Raw genomic sequence first — 25316 nt, 5'->3', positions numbered from 1 at the left:
ATTCAAAGTGGTCCCTGTCTGCAACTGAATGAAAAGAGCAAAGAATTATCAAAAAGATTCCCTATCATCCTAGCTTGTTAGCATCCCACCTTACAGTCATCTTCCTAATAATTACCTCAAGTCTTTTCCTTAAGGTCATGAAGATATTAATGTAAAAAACATTCACATGTAGGTCTGGTGGCTAGAGTATTTCTGCACAAAGCAGGAGAAATACCTGCAGCTCTTAAAATTGCGTTGAAGTCAATGGTAATTCTGTACCACTGCACACAGGATGCAGCTCTGGTTTTAGGACTTAATATATTGCTTCAGTTTAGACACAGACATCTGTAGTTAGATGTTGCACAAGAAAGGGAGACTTTTGCCCAGGTATGTTTATTTTTTTTTCCTGTGTGTTTACAGTGCTTCGATTGTAATTGTACAACATTCAAAAAGCACAATTTCTTACCAATCTTACATACTTTACATCACAGTTCAACAATGTTAACACAAGTGTATTTACTAAATCAAACAGAATGGCCATAAACATTTACACTATTCTTCTGTAAACAATTTTTTTAATAAACAATGGGAAATGGAATTAATACAGATCACCATATGAAAGAGGAATGACCTTTTCCTTAAATAAATCACTCTGTTTATAAATACTTCGGTTCTCTCAATATACATTTACAGACATAATTGTTAAAAGCAGATTGCCTACACTTTCCTTTAAAAAGAAAATGTCTGGAGATGGACCACTGTGGGTAAAATTCACCTAACATATGAAGCAAGCACGTGATTAGTAGAGTGTTAAAGGTATTACTGTACTTCACCCTCACTTCAGCTTGTTTACACCAACACAGAGGATTGTCATGTTAGGGAACTTTTACTTGAATTCCAGTAAATTGCAATCAATCTTGTAGTACACGTATGGGTAGTACTCCTGCTGGCTGAGGTTTAAGCCTGGAATATCCATAGTTGCCTGCAAGTAAAGTTTGGAAGCCAGTTATACTCTTACAACTCAAATTTCTATTCAGAAGTAGATTAAAACATTCATGTGTTTGAGAAACAAATAGGACGGGCAAGACTTCAAGCTTAAATTTCCACGTTCAAGTGACTGTTTAAGCAACAGACAACAAGTCAGAACTTGGCCAAATATTAACCTATTTTTCAAAATGAAACAAGTGCTTTCACAGAACCTAAGTAGCTTTGTATCCATAATTCACATCTGTTGCTATAGTAAACACTGCCACTAAATGGAAAGCAAAGGACTGCAATTACGTTTTACTACTGTTAAACTCAGCCAGTTATAGGGCGCTGAGTGATCCAAAAAGTTACATGAAACTTAGCATCCCATTTTCACCTTGTCTCACATCCCCTCTCCGCCAAAGAGTCCTTGAAATACTTTGGAAAAAACATTACTATAAATATAATTTCAGGGAAGATCATTTTAAATCTTTTAAAAATATAGCTAAACTCATTGTGTGGTCTACCTTTACTTATTTAACTATGAAAAGCACAGCTTTTCAATACAAAATGAAGGTGGTAGAATAAGCCTCCCAGCAAACCAGCTTTAAACATGAAAATGAGACACCTCTACAGGTGGCAAGGATGACTCCACCTTCACAACTCAGACTCTGTCAGCAGAGAAGAACAATAATACGAACTTCAAAACAGACAGATATGCAACTAGAAGAAAGATCATTTCAGTATTTTAAGGCCACTGCCATCTCAGGCAGTGGACAATTTATGTATTCCTTCTGGGCTCAAAATATAGTAAATGTGTTCAAGTTCCTTAAGCCTAGTTTCAGATCAAAGTTGACTTTATTTGAATTCTTTGAGAATGTGAACATGTACCCAGCCTATAAGGCGTCTTTCCATCGGTAGCAGGGAAGAATGCAGTAAGAGGGAAGAATGCAGTAAGAAGTGACTTGGGACTTTTACACTAGACAGCTCTTCAAATGCATTAGTTGCAACTTTAAATGCTATCTTCCTTTGCAAAAATGTAAGGTAGAGGTGTTATTTTTATAAGGAGACAGTTTTCTATACTGTGAGAGAACTGTGAAAAATACGGAGAGATGTAGCTTTTCAGTAACACTAGATTTTTGTTTAGACAGAACAAGCCTAATACTGCATGGGAGTAGCAGTTACAAAAATACTTACATCAATGATGGCTGCTGCACTGCTGTCAAGGTGTTTGTATAAGTCATACAAAACCTCCCTCAGTTTCTTCATTGTTTTCTTATTAGGCTGAAGCAGCATTGCCTGGAAGTTAACCGGCAAACCATACCTGAAAAAGTTAATCAGACAACTATGAAAATGCTGAAATAAACCTCCTTTTATCATTTCAAAGCAGAGTTTTATTTTACTTTGAGAAAGATTCCTATTGCTGATGAGGAAAGTCTACTCATTTTCATAAAATCATTCTGATTTAACAGTTCATAATAAGATGTAAAGTGGAACTTTAAGTTTAAAATAACAGAACAGATATTTAAATGCCTTTAAAATCCCTGAATGCTTAGCACAACTCAAAAAGTTACCTGAAGTCTGGACTGAATTTTGAATATTCCCAGTAATCTACTTGCAAGGCCTTGCTTATGCCACTAGGTGGAGAATCTAGTCTCTATTCCACCCTCCTTTCTAGATACGTGGAAACATTTGCCAATATTCAAACTAAGTCCAACTGTCTTCTTTACTCAAGTTTGTTTTCAAAACATGCCTGTAGCGGCTATGAAAAAAGACTAGATTGCAAGTTAATATGCATTTTTCCTCCTCCAATTGTTTTCTTTATAGCAACTCTTATCAAAACTAACTAAAAAAGTCTTTCAGTTTTCTGATCAATTCCTTTCCACTCTGAAAAAAAAAAAACAGATAATTTCTTCTGTAGAACTACAACAACTGTTTATGTCAACTTATTACCTATGCTTCTGGATAGGTATGAAGAAAACAAAACCAGATGCGCTTTACAGTTAGAATATTGAATAAGAACTGTTGTTTATTAGCACACATTTCAAGATGTCAAACTATAGCACTAAAAGCATGAGAACTTTTTATTCTGAACTATTCACATTTCTCACTTAAACAGATGATACGCTAAGCTCTTTTTACAAGCAGTTCAGTTAAAGCAAGCTAAAATATCAGCAGAAATGCCTTGCTGCAATCTAGAGTACCTATAACTCCCATCAAGCACTGAGCGAACAACACACAATTATCTACTTCAAATGTTCCACAACTGGAAGCAAGAGCTATGTCATCAACTATTCTTGCATCCCACCCTTTGCCTTTGATTACTCCTTCCTGGAAGGCAGGCATTCACAAACCTCTGGCTACTAAAGCTGAGCTAGATGTGCTTTTTCCCTTCCTAAACTTTGCAACAATTTACTATTCAGGTCTGTCTCATTACCTTAGAACAGATTCAACAAAAACTCGTAGTGCTTTCACATGAATCCATGCAATGAAAGCTTCACTGAAATTAACTTTCAGCCACCGAACCAGAGGCCCCTGTGAAAGAGGAAAAAAAATCTTACACAGAAGAATCAGACAGTTAAGCATGTTTAAGCAAATACTCATTATTTATATCATAATATAAAGATAACTTAAAGGCAGAGTTCACACTATTGATATAATAGGTCAAGGGTAGTTTTCTACAAAGTAAAGATTCATTTAACAAGAATTCTGTTGTCTGTTCAGTACACCATCCCACCTGTCATGGGCTAACTGTATTAAGGACCATTTCAATAGTATCTGATTATTTCATTCAAATGTTTGTCCATTTTCAAACTTCACATACTATCAGCTGCACACCCAGCACTTTGTTCAACACAGTTAAGAGCAACTCAACTATCCCTGAGCAGACTAGCTGGGCTGCAGGCTGAGTATGTGTCATGTCATCCCTGCAATATGTTCTCAGAATCACAAGCTCATGAAATCATTATGCAGCATTAACACATCTTAGACATCTTAGGTTTCTATAATGACTAGCTTATACAAACTTACAAACTGTTTCTTCTTGTCAGTTGACAGCCTATTCATTTCTTCTTTATCAGCTTTCATCTCTTCTTCATTATACTGGAAGTCACGGACCATAAATCTGCATTTGGAAGTGAATAAAAATCAGAAGTGGCTATCTAGAGATGCTTCAAAACACAATAGAGAGAACACATACAAAATAAACCTTACTTATATTCTCTTGCTTTATGCTTGAAGTCATCCACTGCCTTCCTGAATAAGGTGACATTGCAAAGGTAACTATCTTGATCCTCAAAAAGTACGCTACGCAGAAAAAAGTCAGAATTATTAAGGTTCAAGTCACTACGGATCTGAAATACAATAGGTTAAGTTGTACTTTATTGCTACTTAGGCAGGAATATAAATGTAGATAACCACATGGGATTAGTTCACAAATAAAACGCTCTCTACAGAAAGTAACTGAAGCTATAGCAACCACTCTTAATTACCCCCTCAGTAAAGAGTGGCACTTTGCATTTCATGTTCAGACACTTCACCACTCAGAAGCACTTCATACGTGCCTATGTATTTGGTCAAGATAAAATTATTTTACTGGAAAGGGAATTGAAGTCAGTTTAGTACTGAAAAATTTAGACTACAGAATTACTGGAAATGTATGTTCTAAAGAAAAAGGAAATGGATTTAAAATACAGAAGTACACAAATTAAGACAACAGAAGTTGATTAGCAAGTGTTACATATACTTTAAAGAAGATGCCAAGATTTACTATTGTATACTTCAATATAATGCCTATTCTGAGAATTCACCTTGAGGAAAAAGCCTTGATGAGATTTAGACTGTTTCTCAATGTTATATTTTTTCTCAAACTGTTGTATAACACTTGTATTGAACAAGTCACCTCTTCTTTACCCATCCCTATGCGATAGTTTCCCCAGTAATTAAATCAGAATCATTAGCAGATCTAGGCTGAAGTTGATCCAACTAAAATGTGATGTAAGGGAGAACAACCTCAGATTTTGTAAGTGGCACGGAGTTAGTAGTATCACCTATCTAGATCTACCCTATCAAAACCCGACTGTCAATTTAAATTAACACCACATCAATGCTTTATGCTACATGTTGACTTTATTCTTGATGTGGTAACAAAGTTGCTAAAGTGGCTTAACCCTGTTAATCAAATCCTGGCATTCATCTTCCCCGTCATAAACGTCAGCACCAGTTTGGTACCAAGGGCCTTTGTTAGCACGCAACAACATAATCAAGCTTGATTGACTCAGATAAAACTATAAAGTTAGACATTTTGACAAGCTTTAGACTAATCTTTAGAATTTAAAGTCAATACAGATAAAGATCAAAAAAACGTAACACAAGCAAATGTGAGATCTAACATCTGACAACTTACTTGCTGGAACGTGGCACAACCATCTCTGCTAGTGTTTCATATTGCTTAACCCAGTCATTATAGTTTAACCTAGAGAGCACACAGGTTGCGATTACTTTTAGCATTGTAGACGAAGATCTTAGATTAGTATGTCAAGTTTTTTTTTTAAAAAGTTAAAAGCATTTAATTATCACATCTTCCAACACAGATGTATGTTGTTAGAAATACAAAAGTCATCCATCAGGGACAATTCTCCTAATACCATTTTTTTTTTTTTTTTTTTTTTTAAGATTATTGCTAAATAAACTACATTAGCCAAAGTGAGAAATATTTTATCTTCGGTCTTCATAGAAGTTGACAGGTGCACAATTTCTGAAGTCAAGTAACGATGAAATTAAATCAGTCATCATTCAATATTGTTCTCAGAAGGCCAAATGGACTTAACTGTCAAGGTTTATCAGAAACTCCTCACACAGCTCTGCTCTTCTGAGTTACTAAAGGGAATACTTCTTCCACAACTGCAAACAGGTTCCCCAAAGTCTTGCACTTGCCTAAAAGACCACTGAGAATTTGGGAAGCCCTGCCTTTCTGTAGCTGGTGGTGAAGGGATTCTACCCCTAAAACACTAAAAATAAGTCAAAGGTAAAAGAAAAATAACAGCCGAGGTATGCTAACCACCAGTTTTCTGCTAGAACTACTGCACCTGTTTTGCCTTCACCAGAGTTTTACACATGACAGACTACTACTGCATGCAATAAACAGCCCACACGCTGTCTTCACAAGTTAGAAACTCTCCTTGTGCCCATCTCCAGGGAGACAGGCTAGCACTACAAAGCAGAACGAGCTGTCCAAAGCTTTGGCATTTTCCTTTATTTTACAAGAGTTTTGAAGGCATATGTATCACAACTTTCCTTGGCCAGGGGAAAAGGGTGTGTTTTTTTTTTTTTTATTGTTTTATTTCAGATGAGGAACAGGCTGTTCCTCAGGTCCATTTTAAAGTTTCATGTTAAAGGTTTAATGCGACATAAGCGCTATTGCATGAGTAGAGACAGAGAAATACAAAAGCAGTGTTCTCACAACCTGGAAAAGTGGGGAGTAAAGTAAAGGGTTCACTTGGTTAACTACATGGTGAAAGCCAGCATAGAGCTAACCCAGGTAATTCTATCACTAAGCCTTCTAATGGAAAACAACTCATGTTTTCAGTCAGTACTTATTATTTCCATAAGGATACTTTCTGCAGCATGAATCACCACGGCTAATACTAGATAAGAGACCTAAGTCTATATTCCCAGTTTCTCGAAAGAAATTCACAAGCACTCAGCATTGCTTACGGTGAGCTCCTACAAACAACAGAATATTATACACACAGGCTCATTTGCAGTAGGTGTCCACACGTATATGTTAGTAGATCCAGGAAAACTCAAAGCAATTTCAGTCATCTTTTCTTACAGTATTATAGGATTGTGGGGTCTACTGCTTGATTTAAATTTATTATTTTATCCTGCTCTTCAGACAAGCAATAAACTTACTTTGGTACAATCACTAATAATGTGACCAAGTATTCTGAATCAAGTACAAAGTCCTCTTTCTTTACAATATCAGCAAGGCTTCTGGTTAGCAAGCTTCCTCTGTAGAGAAACAAAGACAATCAGAGCAAACATTTAAAAATTGAGCTGGTACAGACAACAGTTTCTATTGCTTGAAAGTGTAACATATTTCATTTAAGCATTCAGTATGGCAGAGTAAACAAAGAGTCCTTACATGAATGTTATATACACAAAAGTTTCCGTAGCTCACTACTTTTTATCAGTAGCTCACTCAGTGCTGTGTCATTTCCATATTCCAAAAACCTCACGGACTTAAGAAGCCAAGTTCTCTTTTTAAAACTGATCTAAGAACACAAGAACCATTAAATTCTCTGTGAAGGCCAGTATATGGAACCTCAGTTACAACCAAGCTACTGCAGACCTACATACAGAACCCCAATGAAAATTTAAAGCAGCTGCACATTGCCTTATTCACAAAAGAAGAACCTACACAGATTTAATGGGGCTTAGCTGACAGATTACCATGGCTTAACAAGGAACTTATGGCTCCCTCATAAAACAGCTATCATTAGTCTGACCCACAGACCTGAATGAGCCACCAGGCTTTTACCATTAACGATAATGGGAGGGCTGAGTCAAATTAATCAACCATATTTGGACAGAACTACTGTATCTCAGCTACTTGTCATGTGTACATGACAAGGCAGCACGTGGTCCTTTTTTAATTTATTGTCACTTGCATGTATGCAACAGCTGTCTCTCTGCTGGTTGCTTCTGAGGGAAGACACCCAATTAATATAGATATGCCTAGAGCACAAATTGGAGCGAAGGGAAAAACTTCCTTGTTTAGCTAGCCACGTAAGCAGCAGTGTTACACACCACTTCAACAGCAAGCTTCTTTCAAGGGCTTCAGCAATTTATACGATTTGTACATGCGTTTGTCTATTTCACTATCACTTGCCAATCACAAGTGAGAGATTACCAGGAAGTCAGCTGGTAATAAGCATCCTTCTATCACATATGCTACTCAAGACTGATAAATGCCTCAAAAACACATTAAGCTTAGAGCCAGCTTCACACATTACTAAGTTCTCATGGTTAGAAAATTCTCCTGCATTGCATTAGCAAAAAAATTAAATGTGACTTACGCATTCTTTCTTTCCAAATTCTGAAGGTTCCCTTTTAGATTATTGTATGCCGAGGCTCTTGCTTTAAGATCATTGTCAATCTGGTTTACTCCCTTGAAGATCAAAAAAGTGTCTAAAGAACTGAGTTTTTAAATGATTTCTTAATTTCAAAGCTTAGATCTTTCATCTGCTAACAAGAACTCAATGAAAAATACACAAGCTAAAATGTTTATTTCTCTAGGGCTTAACAAGCTTCACTCAAGACTCAGAAAATTTTAGGTTAGAATTCCTATAGAGGAAAATGAACCAATAATAAGAATTACACATCCTCTTCTGAATTAGTGGTATCAACTGGACATGCACCCAGCTGATCAACTCCACCAGCTTGAGGTTACCACCCTCCAGCTCAGCTGACAGAAAAGATTATTTAAGTTTACCTTCACACTGTGATACAAGTTTACTGGTTAACAGTGGGTAACCTGTCCTTCAGCTGTTTTTCACACTTTCCTCTCAAGAGTTTCAGTGGCAAAAATGATGGTACAGTCTTATGAGCAGCAAATCAAGATTTAAGTAATGCAAACCAATAATGCTTTGCACCATCTACAACTTAAGATGAGACTCTGCTGCACTGTATTTGCTTATTGCATGTTTTTTCTTGCACTTCTCCTTGAGATGAACAGCCTTGCTCACTCTGAAAGATAAGAGTATCAACTAGATGTATCACCTATCTCATTCCAAATGGCTGTTATTACTTGCCATTCTAAGTATTACCACTTTTTTTTTTCTGGAGTTATTTCCCATTTTGTACACTTTAAAAGAAAAATACCATAAGTTCTATCACCATCTCCCTTCACCAAGTCATCTGCTGCTGTTTTACATTGGCAATGGTTTACAGATATAAAGGCAAATCTGTTTTACAGGTATTTTCTACAATCAGTAACAGTTTATATACTTCAGAATGTCTGGAGTTGCACAGGGCCGGTTTCAGACAGACACAAACAATATTTCAGACAAATGTATTTACTTCAGACAATAAATGCATTTGTCTAATTATTAGCAACATTCTCCATTTAATGACTCTGGTACCTTTTGATCATCTATGAAACTCTTATATTAAGACTGTAACTATTTCACTGTTTAGACTGACTTGTATTTGGCTTGCCAGTCCTCCTCAAGTAAGCCACCCTTCTCAAACATATCCTCTAGATTAATTGGAATAATTACAAAAGTAGTTAATTCCCAGTTAGGTCGTTTGGCAGCGAGTTGAAAGACACAAACCAAACTAAGCAATAAATAGTTCTCAAACATCCACTCATACTTCTATCAGCCTGTACAATGAAATATTTTAAAAATCAGTGTACTTAGCAAACAGCTGGGTAGCTGTAAGAACGTGGTGCAGCATTGCTCTGGCATTATACCACTGCCTACTCTCTCCTCCACCACAGTAAGTAGGTACAAGTACACGAGAATTGCCAGGGGCACGTATCTGAGCATGTAGGTAAGAAACTCTCCTTTTAATTGTGCCCAGGCTGTTGACAAAACATTCTGCTGGCATACACCACTTCAGGATACTACAAACAGCACTTCAGCTTGGGTATCCAGATTTTATTTTTACAAAATAAATCTTTCTTAACAGCTATGCCACTTTGTTACACAGCGACCGTGTTTATGGTAACACACAAGTTCACTTGTCTGCACCAGGAAGGAGTTGTTAAAAGCATGAATATCCTGGCAGGAAAAAAAGCTTTGAGTATTACACAATGTGCATAAAATAACTCAAGCAAAAATGTTTTATAAAACAAATGACCTTACCTTTGCAATAATTTCCGAAATATTCTTCAAGGATTGCTTGATCGGATATTTGGCCATATCCCACTGGAACCTTGTGATATAGGTGACCAAGTCAACTAAAATTTTGGAGAGGGACTTTGTTAAGACAGACAATAAGATGACTGATGTACTCCATTTAGGAATATTGTAACAGAAGAGTACTGTAAGAGACTATTGTAGACCTTCACACACATGTAACCTGTTGCTTAAGGAATCTGAAAATAAACTACCAAAACCTTCAGTTTCCTGTGACCTCTGCCTTCAGATATTGGTATCTTTCCATCTCTGTAGACCCTAAAATGGTATTTACTAGTAACTATGATGGCTGGAGAAGCACAGACAAAATCAACCATTATTTTGCTTTGTATGAAAAATGGCTGGGAGAAGGCAGGGTTATGACTGTTACGTGGCTCATTTGAAGCAGCAGTTTTGTAAAACTATACGACAGACTATCCCAAGTCCCTCTCTTAAAATAATTGTGTTAATTAGGACTGCTGCACTTATTTTCACGTTAATCCATTCATACTAACTTCTCTCCATCACAGTTTATGAAAAAAAGGAGGTATTCAGATGACAGACCAGTACAAAGAACGTTTTTAATGACCAGTAACAGCCATTTTTATGTTCCACTAAGAACTTCTGATGATAGCCTTAAAGGATCAAAAGGCTTCTACAAGTGAATATTTAATATGCAGCTCTGTAATTTTTTTGCTATTTTGGATCCTATCATTCCTTTCAGGGTAAACGACCCGTGGGAAAATATGTTTCCATACCTAAACTAGGCTTTCAGAACATCAACCAGAAGCAGCATTAAATGTGTGTCTGGATCACCGCCTTCCCTCCTACCTCTCTTAGGATGTACGTATTACAGTTAACTCCTTACCTCCATTAGCCAGAAGATTTTCCTGAACTTTATCTTTACTATCTTCCAGAACATCAGCCATGTACTGGGCCACCTTCTTCACAACGCTGAAAAATGAAAGATAAAGCTAATAAAAAAAAAAAAAAAAGAAAAAATTGCCATTTTGAGAAATGCTATTCCTAAAACTCTATGATATCGTCTGGAAATTAAGAGATTGGATCAGGTATAAAGTGTTGAACGCTTTACACATAAGCTTTTCAAGAGTACCAACTGGGCTTGCTATCTGAAGGAGACCAACTCAAATACACGTCAATTTATTTAAATCATTCTCGAGCATTGCTACTCCTCAGTTCTCAACAAAATTAAGCTACTTCCCCTGCCTCCAGGGAATAAAGGTTGACACTTTCAAGTGTAATCCCACTATACTCCAAATTTTTTCCCCCTCCTTTTCTTTTCTCAAGTCTGTGAATGTTTCAAAATCCTAACCCCATTCTCAAAATATGTAGTGAGGTAGAAATCATCAATAATAAAAATTAAACACAAGGCAACTGTGACACTGAAAAATGAAAGAAAACCAAAGAGCTATAGGGAAAACCCAGCCCAAAACCCTCATGAGATCTGAGGCACAAGACCTGCCTTCTCCAGTAGAAAAGCTAATGTTTAATATTACTCACATGTGCCATGCCAAACATTTTCCTGTTCTGTTTAAAAACAACTACTTAATACTTCTCTCCTTGAAACAGAAGATAGCTCCACAAGTTCTGGCTACGGAAAGTTTAGTTATATTAGCTCAAAAATCACTTTCAAAGGACCATTATTTCTTCAAAATAAACAGCCTTTGCATTTAAATTTTAATGCTGTGTAATCATCTCAGTGGGTTAAGAAATGTGTTACCTTCCTGAAGTCTATAAAGAATACTCTAACTTGCTAAAATGCATTTTACTCCATCTCACCATCACTTTCTGCAGCTGCCATACTCAATTCTGACCAGCTCTCCAGAATCTGGCACCACACAGCACTACTACAGGGAGAACCAGCTTTCATCAATGCCTAATGTCCCACTGTTCCACAAGAAGTGTCCCCCCCAAGCACAGATAGTAGGAAATAAGCTGATTTCAGTAGGCTAAGCTGTTTTGACTGCATACAAAGGATCACTATGAAACCTAAAAAGGTTGAAAAAAGCCCACGAATCATTACGGATTGGCAAACCATCACATCATTGTTCAAATATTTTACATGCTAGTAAAAATAAACTGTTACCCCTCCACGAATGCATCCAGCTTAGCCAGCTCATCTGACAGACCAACTAAAACATCCAGTGTCCCAACCTAGAAGGAAAAATCAAAATGCATTAACAATTGTATACAAACCTAGAAAAAGAAAACACCTCTAAAACAGTTTAACTAAATACACAGAAGCCAGACTATTTATATTGCATATAAATTTAAGGTATACTCAGCCTCTGCCCCCTTTAGGAATAATTTAATTCACAGGAAATAAAAAGAATAGAAACAAAAACAATCGTTAATAACTGTAGTGAGCCACAGGAGTTTTCAGCGATAACTTCTCTAAATATTGTAGGTACCCTCTAGGTTGAAGGTCATCCTAGCTCACATCCACGGAGCTCCTGGGAAGAGACTGACACTGATTGTATTACTAGATGTAAGAAGAGGGACTACTTCTCCTGAAATAACTCAGGATGGGCTAATGATGAACAATGAGTTATGGCAGATGGAAGACGCTCTAAAAAGACAGCGTGTGCTCTGGGTCTGTTCCCTAGTGGAGGCAGAATGAGGCAGCATGCCACCTGAACTTGAACCATTCTGTAGACAGACAGGAGTGGCATTTTTTCCCCTTCATTTTGATAATCTCTCACCTACAAAAGGATTAAACTGAGTTCACCATTCTTTTTGTTCAAGACACATGCTGGTGTCAGACCTTTTCCTGATGCCTCCTACCTTTTCCATAGCCTGATACTTGTAGTTAACCAAGAGAAACTGCTTTCAGATTTTGTTTCTCTTCCCTTCTCACAGTAATAGCTCAAATGGTTTCCTTCCTATTTTCTGCAACACACACTGGCTAGTCACACTGAAATGCTCTCAGCTGGAGACAATTGCTACTTCTGGACACAGAAAAAGCAGTAACTGTTTGGTCATCTCCCCTATTTTAAATCAAGCCACTTTGCTGCATCTCAGCCAGAAAAGCAGCAGCAGACACATCAGAAGTGTAAAAAAAAAAAGAAAAGAAAATCATGTCATCTGAATACTTGGATCGCAAATCTCCATTTGCACCTTGATTTCCAAAGCTAATTTTCTTCTCCAGCTACCTGCTAGCAGTATGAGACCCCAACTGCTTCCTGTGGAAAAAAACCTGCTTTATTAGCTGAAAGAACGCAATTTGATGAACCTTTAAAACTTACAGTATGAGAAATTTTTATCTTTTAATTCCAGAGAAAAGATAATTGATTGTCTAAATTAATGTTTAGATCCACACATACTCATCAGAAGACATCAGCTGTTTTCTCTAAGAAGTCTGCAAGTATTCATCACCTACAGTTTTAGTCTGAAGAAACAAACACACTTCTTAGGACATGACAGGGGGCTTACGTACCTTCAGGTCTGGAATATTGAACTTTGAATTAGTAGAAAGATTGTTATTTTTTGTGGTCGCTGCGTGTAGTTTCTCCCATGTCTGTTGACAAGTTTTTTCCCCAGGAGCAGAAATGAGCCAAAACTCGGTCATTTTTGTCTCTTATCTTGATGCTTTCTGCTTCTGAAGACAGGGGCAAGATGCTAGTAGAAGGGAAGTGGGATGGAAGAAAGAATATCTGCCATTAGTTTAGGATTTAAAGCTTTGCCTGAAGAAAAATCATCCTGTTCCATGTAACTGAAGTGCAGTCCCCTAGCCACTGGAAGAGATTCTACCAAGAGTATCATGTGGTTCCAAATTCACTTTTTCCTATCTCCCAAATCACATTTGCACGGTTGCAGAGTATTTTTAAACTGCCCATCCTGCAAGTTAAAGGCTGAGTTTGCAACATTAACATCTGCAACTCCACAAAAGATTATCAGCAATCTAACTGAAAATAAATCCAATAACAGAAGACCCAAATCACGTTTTCAAAGCTCTATGTAATCTCCAAGATCTCTGTAACAGACTGCTTTCTCTGTACATGGAAGAGAAACATATTTCAGCTCTGACACTAGAGCCTTTCCAATCACTTTTCAGATTAGAACAGTATTTCAAAGTCAATTAATACGTCATTTAAATGTATTTTAGGCAAACTTTGCTTAAGTGAATAAACTAAGAGGGCTCTCCCAGCAGCTAAGCATTTCAACATGAGGGGGGCTCTATTCTAGTCTCGGTACCTCTGTTGTCATTGCAGACTTTCAATAAAATTATACTAACGCTAACATTATCAAGAGAGATCCAGTACTAAACACAGTTTGTTACAGGGCTTGTTTAGGGAAATGTTTACCGTGTTATCGCACATAATGGGCCTCCACTGGAGGTCTACTATCAACGTTTTGAAGAAAAACAAAATTTCCTCTTATTCTGAGGACTTAGATGCATTATCTTCCTTAACACTTGCCAAACTCGGTGAATCCGTAGCACGTTACGCTTTCCTACGCTTCGTTGAACCCTGGCCCTATAAAAGACCCAGTCAAGTTTACTGTAAACTTCACCCACGCAAGGAGACATCCCTGCAGCTCACACACACACTCAAGTGGCTAAGCTTTAGATTGGCTTTTGCTTGGACACGATTACACTAAGACTAGAAGAGGCTTTGGAATGGATGTTGACTAAATAAAAGGCAGAAGTTCAGGTGGCAGCAGCAAGTATCCCCGCACCAGGCAGAAGAGCCGGAGCACAGAAATCCAAGGCTCCTGTCCAGTAAAACAGACGGAACGCTGTGTTCTCATGCTTTCCACTAAAACACAAATAGACCTTCCAGAAAATGTATAAAGTTTCCAGAGATTACACCAGATAAGGAAACAGTTGCACGTGCACAATGACAGTCTCGTTCTCTGCATTACAGATTGGAAAAAAAAATCTAAACATCTCTCCCCAGGAAAAAAAAATCTTTAATGGATCCATTGCAAAGAATAATTGGAAAACTTTAATTACTGAAAGCAATCTTTTAAAGTCGGTTTTCAAGGACTGACTGCGCAGACTAAATATTGACAAGGCTACCATAAACATAACTGGCTGCAAACACCTGAGACTTGCAGCAAAAATTTAATCATGCTAAAAAAAAAAAAAGTGAACTAGAGCACTTCATGATTCCTTAATACCAGAGGGGAAAAAAAAAAGAGTTGTTCAACTCAATAACCAACATCTTTTTCTACTGCTCAAAGCAAACAAGCAAAGGTGGAGCAGTTGTCACTTCCAGGAATCACAAAGCCACAGAACACCTTTTCCCTGTTCCCCCCACCATTTTTCTCTGCCTGGCTGGTTTCCAAAAAGCTCTGTCCCACTCCAACAACCAGGGGAAGTAAGATCATCCCCATCCCAGACACCCACTCGGTGCAGGATTATTTGAAATGGTCAGCAGGGAGGGGTACCGACACTGCCAGACACATGAAAGACCGATAACCAGGCACTACTCCAGCCAGACACACTGACCAGTTTCAGCATCACGGCTTTTTTATGGTCCCAGAAAGATTTTCAAACACATACACAGGAAAAAAGCTTCACAGAAAAGTTTTAAACGTTTGTTTGGATGCTTGTTCTGTGTAAGGAAGATGGAGTTTGCAATCAGAACTACAGGGAACAAGGAACAAGAAGTGGAAAAAGGAGAAGTGCAATAGAACAGTAAGAAAAACAGAAACAGACACCAGCCAGCCAAAAATACATATTGTCCCCCTGCACAATGAAAGCCATTACACTTGAAGAGCACCAGAGGATAAAAAGGCAGGAAATACCAAGGGTTTGGATCATTTAAGTATGCTGACAGGTATTTTTTTAAACTAAACTATTATTTTATTCCCTTGAACTGGAAATAATGGTATGTAGTCTTCCCTGAGATCCACTGCTGCAGTAAACTTATTCTCTCTTTAGGTCAAGAGGTATTTGTAAGCTGGCAAGCGGTGGCATCTCAGCAGCCTGTAAAACCTAGCAGCGGTCTCGTTTTGGCCTTAACAACAGAACTACAAGGATAACAAGCAATTACCTGGATACTGCCCATGAATTAGCTGCACCTTGCCCCGAGAAGGCTCTTCAGTGTTGTAGTTTTGATGGTATTTTAAACTGCACTTGTACAACTATCTCATCACCCCCAAATTCCAGTCCAATCCGTACTGGAATCTCACTGTGCTAAGCGCTGTCTGTAAAAGGATGTAGTCCTGACTTCAACTGAAAGTCTGAAGCATTCTGTGTTGAAAACTAAGTTACGTGGAAAAACAAACACAACAACAAAAACACAAATAACAACCCTCTTGTGAGTTTTTTAAAACAAGCTGGCAGAAACAGATTTTGTTCAGCCTCTGGTTACCTCGTATCCCAAGAAAACCCCGAAGGGGCATTCAAAATTTCAAGTTCTCTGCTAACAAACCTGTGATTAACTTTCTTTCCTTTCTCTACTTAGCTAATTATTGCAACTGAAAACTTTAACTGAAGCAGAGTATCTAAGGCAGAAGTAGGGAGGAGAACCCAAACAAAGAGCTGTCTACCAGCCATCATCTCACCCTCCTCACTCCCAGTGAGCACTAGCTGCATTATTCCAGTCAATTTTTCCCCAGATGTCCCTGCTTTTATGTTCTTGGATAACAAACCCAGGGAAAGAACCTACAAGAAGCAATAGGAGCGGGCAAATGAGCTTTTGTTTACACCCTGGACCTATGCAACTGGCACTGTTTTGTAACATACTGCTGAGTGGAATTTGTCATAGGATGGTTTTACCTAATTACTGTCAGCTATTTTTGCTATTTGAGCTATTATTCCAATTATTTCTGATGTACATTCATAAAAGAGCAGAAACATTCATAAATGGACATCCAAATTCATAAATGACATCGTCTACAACACGTAAATACATCAACTTAAAAATATGCAGTGCCATAGCACAAACACAGTTCATCAAGCTAACTTTCATTCCATACTGCACCACAGCGATACTGAGAGAGCAGGAACCATGCTGCTAATTCTGCTGGATCTGGTAAAGCTGTCAAGAAATAAAACAATTTCTGAGATGTCATTATAAGTATATTCTTACCAACTTAAGCATGAAGGGCTTGCTATACAATGAGAAATTTTAAAAAAAAGTGGAAAACCCATAAAGCCAGGAAAATAAGAAGCAAAGCTTATAGAAAAACCTCTCTGCAGACCAGGTTGAACCAAAGTTTAGCAGTTCCAGGAAGAGGTTCTGGAATTCTAGCTTTATATACAGCACTGAGCAAGCCACATCGATTCTTACAAAACCTCAAGGTCATTAAATTATTATTTTCATACCGCTCAACTGAAGCATCAGCATCTCAAATAAATAAACGAATAAAATCTTGTGAGACCAGTGATGCTTTGACCCCCCCTTCACCTTGTTTAGTACGCACAAAAAATGCGACTTCCCACTTTTAAGGGCTTAATAGCACAAATACCTGAGAACACACTTCTGTCATTTTAGGTTGAAGGACTGAGCGGCGTCCCACTGAATTCCTCTTGACGCCTTCCCATAAACATGTCTGCAACACGACTTTGAAGCGCAATAAAGGCTTCCATGAGCCCTCAGACAGTGGTTTATGTAACACAAACACTGCCAGGGTGTTCTGCTAGGCAAATAAATGCAACTCATCTACACGGCGTTCTTGGAATATCGCCTCCCTTGAAGCTTTTCCGCTGAATTACCTGTGCTTGAACCCCAGCTACTGCAATACCCGAAATAGGTTCGATATATTATTTTGAGCAGATTTCGCGTGGCTACCCATAACTGATAGGGCTTAATTTTTGTATCGTTAACAAAAAAGGACAGCAGGAGGAAAAGGGACCTCAGAAGTAAAACCTTCCAGGCAGCACGCCCTGATGCGCCCCACGAAACCTCCGAGCAGTCCTTTCTGCGACGTGCTTGGACACACACACCGAGCGATGCCAAGACGGGATTTGCACTGCGGCTTCCCATCGCGGCAGGCAGGCAGGCACCACGGCCTGCCCTTCCCCAGCCAGCTCCCAGCGCCCGGAGCCGCCCCGGCTGCCCCCAGAGGCCATCTTCTCCTCAGCCCTGCCCCCCAAAACCCCTCCTGACGCCGGCCTCTCGCCCTCCACCCCCCCCCCCCCCCAAACTCCCCTCCCGGTGAGGCAGCCGGGCCCGGGGCCTCCCCCTCAGCCCTCCTCGGTGCCACAGGCCGGGAACGAGCCTCGGGGGCGCCCCAAAACCTCGACACCCCCCCCCCCCCCGGACCCCTTTACCCCGCCCCCCCCCCGCCGCCGTCCTCACCGGCGGCCGCGGCCCCGTCACGGCGCCATCCCGCCCAACCGCCCCGCGTCACGTGACCGCCGCCCTCAGCTGACGCCGCCGCGGCGCCGGTCACGAGGAGAGGGTGAGAGGGGCGGGGCGGGGGGGGTGCGGGGCGGGGCCGGGCCGGTCTCAGAGCCCGAGGGTGGCGGGTTCGCGACCGGGCTCTGCCCCTCTGGGGTTTGGTGGTTGTTGGGGTAAAGGAGGGAAATAGGTGGGATGGGGAGAGGTTGGCGTTTCATGGCGGAAAATACAATTGGTGAACTCATCGGCGCCGTTTGGGGAGAAAATGCTGAAGTTTGGTGTTATTTTCTTTTACCCACAGCCCTGTGCTTGGCTCTTGGTACTGGGTGACCAGAGGCAGGGGGTCGCATCCTGCTGGGTGAGGCAGTGAGAGGCTGCAAGCCACATACGGGTCAGAGTGGCCTTGGCTGCAGACAGGCTTTATACAGGGTCACAGAATGGTTTGGGTTGGAAGGGACCTTAAAGCCCACCCAGTTGCAGCCCCCTGCCATGGGCAGGGACACCTCCCACCTCCCAGGTTGCCCAAAGCCCCATCCAGCCTGGCCTTGAGCACCTCCAGGGATGGGGCATCCACAGCTTCTCTGGGCAGCCTGTGCCAGGGCCTCACCACCCGCTGAGTGAAGAATTTCTTCCTAACATCTAATCTAAATCTCCCCTCTTTTAGCTTAAAGCTTATTCCCCCTTTGTCCTAGCATTACACCCCCAATAAAGAGTCCCTCCCCAGCTTTCCTGTAGCCCCCTTTAGGCACTGGAAGGCCGCTGTAAGGTCTGCCCGGGGCCTTCTCTTCTCCAGGCCGAACAACCCCAGCTCCCTCAGCCTGTCTTCATACGAGAGGTGCTCCAGCCCTTCTCATCTCCTTGGCCCTTCTCTGGACTCATTCTAATACTTCCATGTCTTTAAATATCATTATGCCTTTAGGAGAGAGAAGGCTACTCAGGTTTGAAACCCCATGGGTTCATTCTTGCTGTGTTTGTCTGACTTTGTCAGGTAAACTCTTGGAAAGCGGTCTTGGAAAATGGGATGGCAGCTCACTGATCAATACTATCAGTATATGTGTACTTAAATGCTTTATTGCTATTGACCTACAGTGAAAGACTTGGGAAAGAAGACAGTATGCAGGCAGGTGGAGAGTAGGAAAAGATGAATTTAGAAAGAAACTTGCAGTTTTATTTTGGCACTAAAACCCCTTTTCCTTACTTTGCACTGTAATTCCTAAGTGAAAAATACCAGGCTGAAAATTGATGTATTACTAGAGAAGTCAATTCCTTTTATTGTTTGAAACTGCTTATCATCTTAATTCACAGTATTATCTGGAGAAAGCAGGAACCATGCACGAAAAGCCAACTCCTGTGGTGATTTGTTGGTTTTGATGAACCAAGCAATTCTTTCATATTTTTCTTTTTCTTTTTTTTTTTTTTTTTCAAGTGGGCACAATTTAGCACAAGCCTATAGCCACAGGTGGATCATGGGGAACTCCCTTCCACTGGCAGTACAGAGAAGGCACAGATGTGATAGCAGATACCAAAAAGGTGACTTCACACAGTCCCATCCCAGCAGAGTATGTGCTTTCATGCCTCTGGGAGCAACTCCAGGCCTCTAGTCTAGTGGTCTTCTCCCCTGTAAGTATTTATACATCTAGCTGTTCCAGACTTTGCTTAGTCAAGCTCAAAGCATGAATGTTGTTAAACAACAACTGATGTGGCTAGTCAGTCTTCCTGTAGCCGTTCATGTTGTTCTTCAGCCACCAGAGGCTTCTAAAAATATTCCCATCACCGAACTGCCCACAGCCATTCATAATATCCTAGACATGCTCCTACTGGTACAATTTTGTTAGAGAAATATTTTTCATACCAGTATTAAAAAAAGCATGCTCTTAAAATAATCCAGTAAGGAAGAAATTTACAGACACAGACACACAGACACAGATTTCTAGGTTGGAAGAGACCTCAAGATCATCGAGTCCAACCTCCGACCTAACACTAAGTACTCCACTAAACCATATCGCTAAGCTCTACATCTAAACGTCTTTTAAAGACCTCCAGGGATGGTGACTCCACCACCTCCCTGGGCAGCCCATTCCAATGCTTAATAACCCTTTCAGTAAAGAAGTACTTCCTTTAAAAGAAATTTACCCACATTAAAAGTGTGCAAACTAATTTTTAAATACCTGCATTCCAAATTTCATCAAGAAACATTTCTTAATGGCTCAGTTATTAACATTCAATCAGTTTTCAGTGGAAATTATTGTAAAACTTAGCAACAGGCACATTTTCTCATTATTATTACAAGCTATTTCCTGTAAATGTAGCAATATATGCCATATACCAACACTAACTAGCAAATGCAAGTCATTAGCTATGTTATTTTTGGAACAAGATAAGATTTTTGAGTGATCCATAGCTCCAAGCTATCAGACGGAAACTTGGCATTATCCTCTATAAATAAACATAGTAGTTAGTAAATGATACTATAAAGTACTTAACAGAGGAATAGAAAACATTTCTGACCTGCGTGATGACAACTGGCTTGTAAAACTGCAGGAGGGGATTCTGAGGACAAGTACCTAGGAACTGCCACTGCCTAATGTGGCTGTTTTTGTAAAAATATCTGTGATTTCATTAATTAAGATCAAAGAGGTACAAAGCAGGCCTATAGGCAACCTGTAATGCTTCACTAGAAAACAAACAACAACAACAATGGAAAAAAGAATTAACAGAAATGAAATAATCAGGATATTAGCACCCTCAGACTAAACGCACAATAAGATTGAACTTCAACATGGTCTTTAAGCAACCTGTAAGTGAGAAACCTAAGCCAGGCATGCACTAATTGTAAACGCTGTCATGGAGAATACTGCAAAGGAATATTTAGCACCAGAGCTGCTACAGTATGAGTAGTTGTACGGTAGATTAATCAGATATGTTCGCTAATATTTTTATAAACATACTTATCCATGTCGTTGCTCCATTTGGCCTGACAAGGATATTTTTATGAAGACTCACAAGTCTGAAAGAAATAGCACAATAATTATCCCTTTAAATCATTGCATACGAATCCAATTCTATAACACAAATTTATGTCAAAGAAGACCAACTCTCCACATAAGCATACAGTCAGCCTTGAATCGAATAACTCATTTTTGTTCATCAAAACACTTATGCATAGGGTAAACACAGATTGACTTGAGTGTGCATAGGGGTGCACCGAGCTATTTGCAGATGAAATTACTGGGCCTTTAAAATCCAGAAAGCTTAACCTAGGAGTTAGGCAAGGGGCAGCAGGGTGGCAGTGCTGCCCTTTAGGCCTGATCTTTTACCAGCTGCAGACAGTGATTGCTCTTTAGATTTGGAGATCGAAAATATGAACACATGAGATGGGCTATGGAAGTAGCTGCTGCCATTTGAAAAAAATGGTGATGAAAGTAACATTACCCTGGGCTCAAATAGCCCCACAGTACTCATATGACCTGGAGCACGTGTGCCACACCAGGCAGCAATGGGGAGTCCCCAGATGCCAGCGCGCTCATTGGAAATCCACGCCTGCTGTGCGGGAGCCTTGGCCAAAAAGCCCATTGCAGGCTGATGTCAGAAGCCATTCGAGGACTCTGTCCCATAAAGCCTTGTCATTTGCATCGTGAGTTGAGGTTTCCATTCCACGTTCCCTCACAGCGATGAATGTTTCCAAAATGAACACGGTGAAAAGATTTTTGGCTTTTCTTTCTAGTGCAATGACTCTTGACATCTCTGTGCATTTCTTTGGGAGATGCAGATTTTATTCCAATTGTGATGATTCACCCATTTTCTATCCATTTATTTGTTTTGATTTGTAGCCAACTTTTCTGCAGTGATCTCTGCAGATACATGTTCTTTGGTGTGTCGATGACAGATACGACGTAGGTTGGCAGAGATGGAATGGATTTCCCTCACTTTCTGGTGTTCTCTGTGGCCAGTTCCTCAGATACTATACGAATAAAAGCTGAAATCCAGACCTCCTGAAGACAATGGAAGTATTATCATCAGTTTAATTAGATCACCATTTTAGTCAGTTTTTTTGGTGTGTCAGTAGGATTTTTTATTCTGATGATAAAGTTACTAAAATATTCTATACAATTTGCAGGGGTAAAGGCCTAAAACTTTAAAACTCTTATTTTCTGAAGTCTGAGAATATCTGTAGATCAAAAGATAGAAAAGAGTAATATTGCTATACATACAGCCCAGTATCAAGTTGCACTGGATTTAAATATCTGAAAAATAACAAGTGAGTGGTGTGAGATAATGATGTCCTGTGTAACACCGGGAAACTGCAGTGTAAGAACTCAGCCTGCAGCCTCTATCAGTTTGGCTGATAAGAGAGTGAGAGAATGGTTATTGTTTTCCCAAAGTTATTCAAAAAGTTTTAGATGAAAAGGGTGACTCTTGATTTTTTATTTGTTTGTTTTCTTCTTTTTAGTCAGCCTGGAAAGTGGAGAGAAAATTAACTTGTATTACTTTGTTATTTACTTTTATTTTTCATGGAGGTGGTGACACAAGTTCTGAAGACGTTTTAGTAAAAGGTACATATCAAAGCAGATTGCATTTTAATCTTCTTGATGTTGCCTGGGAGACACAAGCTTTAAGACTGAAATTTAAATCTTTGAAAAAAGATATTTGCAAACTGGAGCAGAAATGGTATATTTGCTTCAGCCAAGCTTGGTGAAAGAGAACATGTCTCTTCCCTTGCTGTTCCCCTGCTTTAAAACTGCCTCCCTGTCTTTCAGCTTCACATCATGGACGTAAGGAAGCTAATCAATTTGAATTTTACAAAAATAAAAATGTCCTGAATTACCCCAGTTGCAATTGAAATCCCCATATATGTATGTATGCATATAGACATTTGATTATTCCATACAGTGTGGGCAACATCTTCAGGACAAGAGCAGAAAGTCTTAAACCATCGTGCCTAAAAGCTTTGGAGAAGGACACATTCTGATGGACTTGAAATCTACATCCAAAACCTTGTTCCAAATCAAGCCAAGGGAGGTTAGGAAGAGCATTTTCACACCCCGAGCGCGTGCTCCACGCGGGCAGCAGTGAGCAGTGCCTCGCTGTGTTGGGTGCAGGACAGGGCGTCCTCGAGCACCGAGATACCTGGGAGCGCACCTGGTTTGTGGAAGGGGGGCACCAGGAAGCTTGGCACTGTCACGGATCTGTGTTTCGGAGCCGAGCTGACGGGCTTGTGTCGGAGTTGCTACAGGGCTGGGTTCCTCGCTAGGGGCTGGAAGGGCTTCAGCAAACCCTGGGGCATGTGGCACATTTCAGCCACGGAGCTGCGCAGCTCTGCGGTCCACACGCTGCTGCACCAGGCTTCGTGTTGGTCCCACTCTCGAGTAACGTGAATTCAGACAACGTGCTCTTTGGCCAGCACACCTGCATCTACAGCAGAATTTGGCCAGTGATGCCAGCAGACCTTTGCAGGGCGCATGGTACTTGAAGCAGTTACACGTTTGGTCTGGGAGCAGAACGGTTGGATGCTCTGTGACGTGTGTGAGCAGCCAGGGTGCTCTGTGGGCACCCCTGATGCCGGATGTCACTTCACTGCAGTTAAATGCCTGAGGCTGATGGTGAATCTTCACCAAGTGAAGTTGGGTTAGGTAATTTCAGTACCATAGAAAGGTATTTCAATTAATTATATGTCTGTATATTCTGAAAAATGGAAGGGCTACATTATCACAGCAGCAATAGCAACAGTGGACTGGCAACTTAGTTTGTGAGACTGTGAAGATACAAGTGACAGTAAAGTACTAACTATTATAATTTGCTGTCCAGGTCCGTAAGCACTCATTTAACTAGGCAGGACATCCCTTGCACCTTTGTAGACGGTACCCTTGAACACAGAAGTTGCTGGTCAAAGTAGAGATAATGCATGTTACTACCTGAGTGATATTGACAGGAAAAGAGAAAAGCTGTCTCACCTCTACGTAAACTGACCTGAGAAATTTTTCTCAAAAAAATCTTCTTTTTTTTAAAAAAAAATAATAAAAAAGACAATTTGACTAACTTAGTGTATTATCTTCAATTTTCAGTTTCTTCTCATTCAAATCCTTTGGTTATAATCCCAGCCAAATATTTTCCCCATCACAGCATTGTATTAGAAAAGGTTTAGGGCATAGTTTGATAAGAAACTATTTGGCATCAGTGCCAGCTTACAAAGTCATTGTCTCCTGTCCGTGTCCTTGACTGCTGATCCCTGCCCTGCATTACCTCCCCTTCTGGCCAGTTCTGCACCAGCACAAGCATTCTGCAGTCACACAGTGGATTGATGTGGCTGAAAAAACAACCTTTTTTGCCCCCCGGTTAATTTTCAGTTCTTTAACCTGATTTACTCAGTGGCTGTGTAAATGTGTTGCTGGGAAGAACCGAGCTGCTGTGGGAATGAGACCCAGAAGGTACAGGAGCACCGAGCTGTTAAGCTGATTCATTCCACTGACTGCTTAATCATGTCCTCACATAAATAAAATTATGTATGTGTTTGTGGTTTATATGGTTTTGTATGGTTTTGTGCTAACTCTAACAAAATAAAAAGTGCCAAATACAAAATTCATACATCATTTGGTGGTTTTATCTTTACTTAAAACTTCTGATAGAGGGCAATGTTAGCGCAACTCATTGAGCGATTCCCAGTTCTGTCCTCGTTTCTCACAGTCTAAAAATGATGGCATGTCTGTCTCTTCACAGGCATGCTGCAAAGCTAATATTTCACTCTGGGTTCCTGGGATCTGAAGTCTCATTTTGCCTAGCATACCTCTGAGGCGACTACATTGACTATGTGACACTTACACATCGCTGCATATTTATTTTTAATTTGCCTAAAGGGCAGTGATTTACCTGCTGGTACATTTAGGTATTTAAGTATATTCCCCAAGTGACAGTGGAAATCTTTTGCTTGTTCTCACCGTGGTTTTTTTTAGCCAGTGGACAGATGGACTAAAGAAGTGCTAAAATCCAGGCAGTGCATTGGAAATGCTCAATATGGGCAACGGGGTAAGAATGAGCATCGTCGGTTAAAACCAGCCAAGCTGCTGCCCAAAGCACAACTAAATCTTCGTTAGATTTGATGACCTGTGGTTTCCTTTGCTCGTCTTTGTATAATTCAGGATTTCTTGGTCCTGTTCGG

At 40.0% G+C, this 25316-nt stretch overlaps 1 protein-coding gene across 3 annotated transcripts; it reads right to left on the bottom strand.

Annotated features, from left to right (window-relative positions):
- Positions 1-353: 353 nt before the first annotated feature.
- ATP6V1C1 (ATPase H+ transporting V1 subunit C1) lies at positions 354-18235 on the bottom strand. 3 transcript variants are annotated; one of them, XM_035546229.1, is made up of 13 exons: positions 18122-18235; positions 13306-13487; positions 11956-12023; positions 10717-10802; positions 9816-9910; positions 8025-8116; positions 6859-6957; positions 5351-5419; positions 4159-4251; positions 3976-4069; positions 3383-3480; positions 2143-2269; positions 354-961 (listed from the first exon to the last, which is right to left on the bottom strand). In XM_035546229.1, exons 2-13 carry the CDS (start codon positions 13435-13437, stop codon positions 866-868), a joined length of 1149 nt encoding a protein of 382 aa, XP_035402122.1. In that variant the 5' UTR covers positions 13438-13487; positions 18122-18235; the 3' UTR covers positions 354-865. The 3 variants fall into 3 exon arrangements, with proteins under 3 accessions (XP_035402122.1, XP_035402123.1, XP_035402126.1); XM_035546230.1 differs by lacking the exon at positions 18122-18235 and adding an exon at positions 17289-17451; XM_035546233.2 differs by lacking the exon at positions 18122-18235 and having other exon boundaries at positions 10717-10822; positions 13306-13360.
- Between the last annotated feature and the right edge of the window lie 7081 nt (positions 18236-25316).

This window comes from Cygnus atratus, chromosome 2 (assembly GCF_013377495.2).
Source record: "Cygnus atratus isolate AKBS03 ecotype Queensland, Australia chromosome 2, CAtr_DNAZoo_HiC_assembly, whole genome shotgun sequence".
NCBI classification, from domain to species: Eukaryota; Metazoa; Chordata; class Aves; order Anseriformes; family Anatidae; genus Cygnus; species Cygnus atratus.
This window is presented reverse-complemented; position numbering and strand designations above follow the sequence as displayed.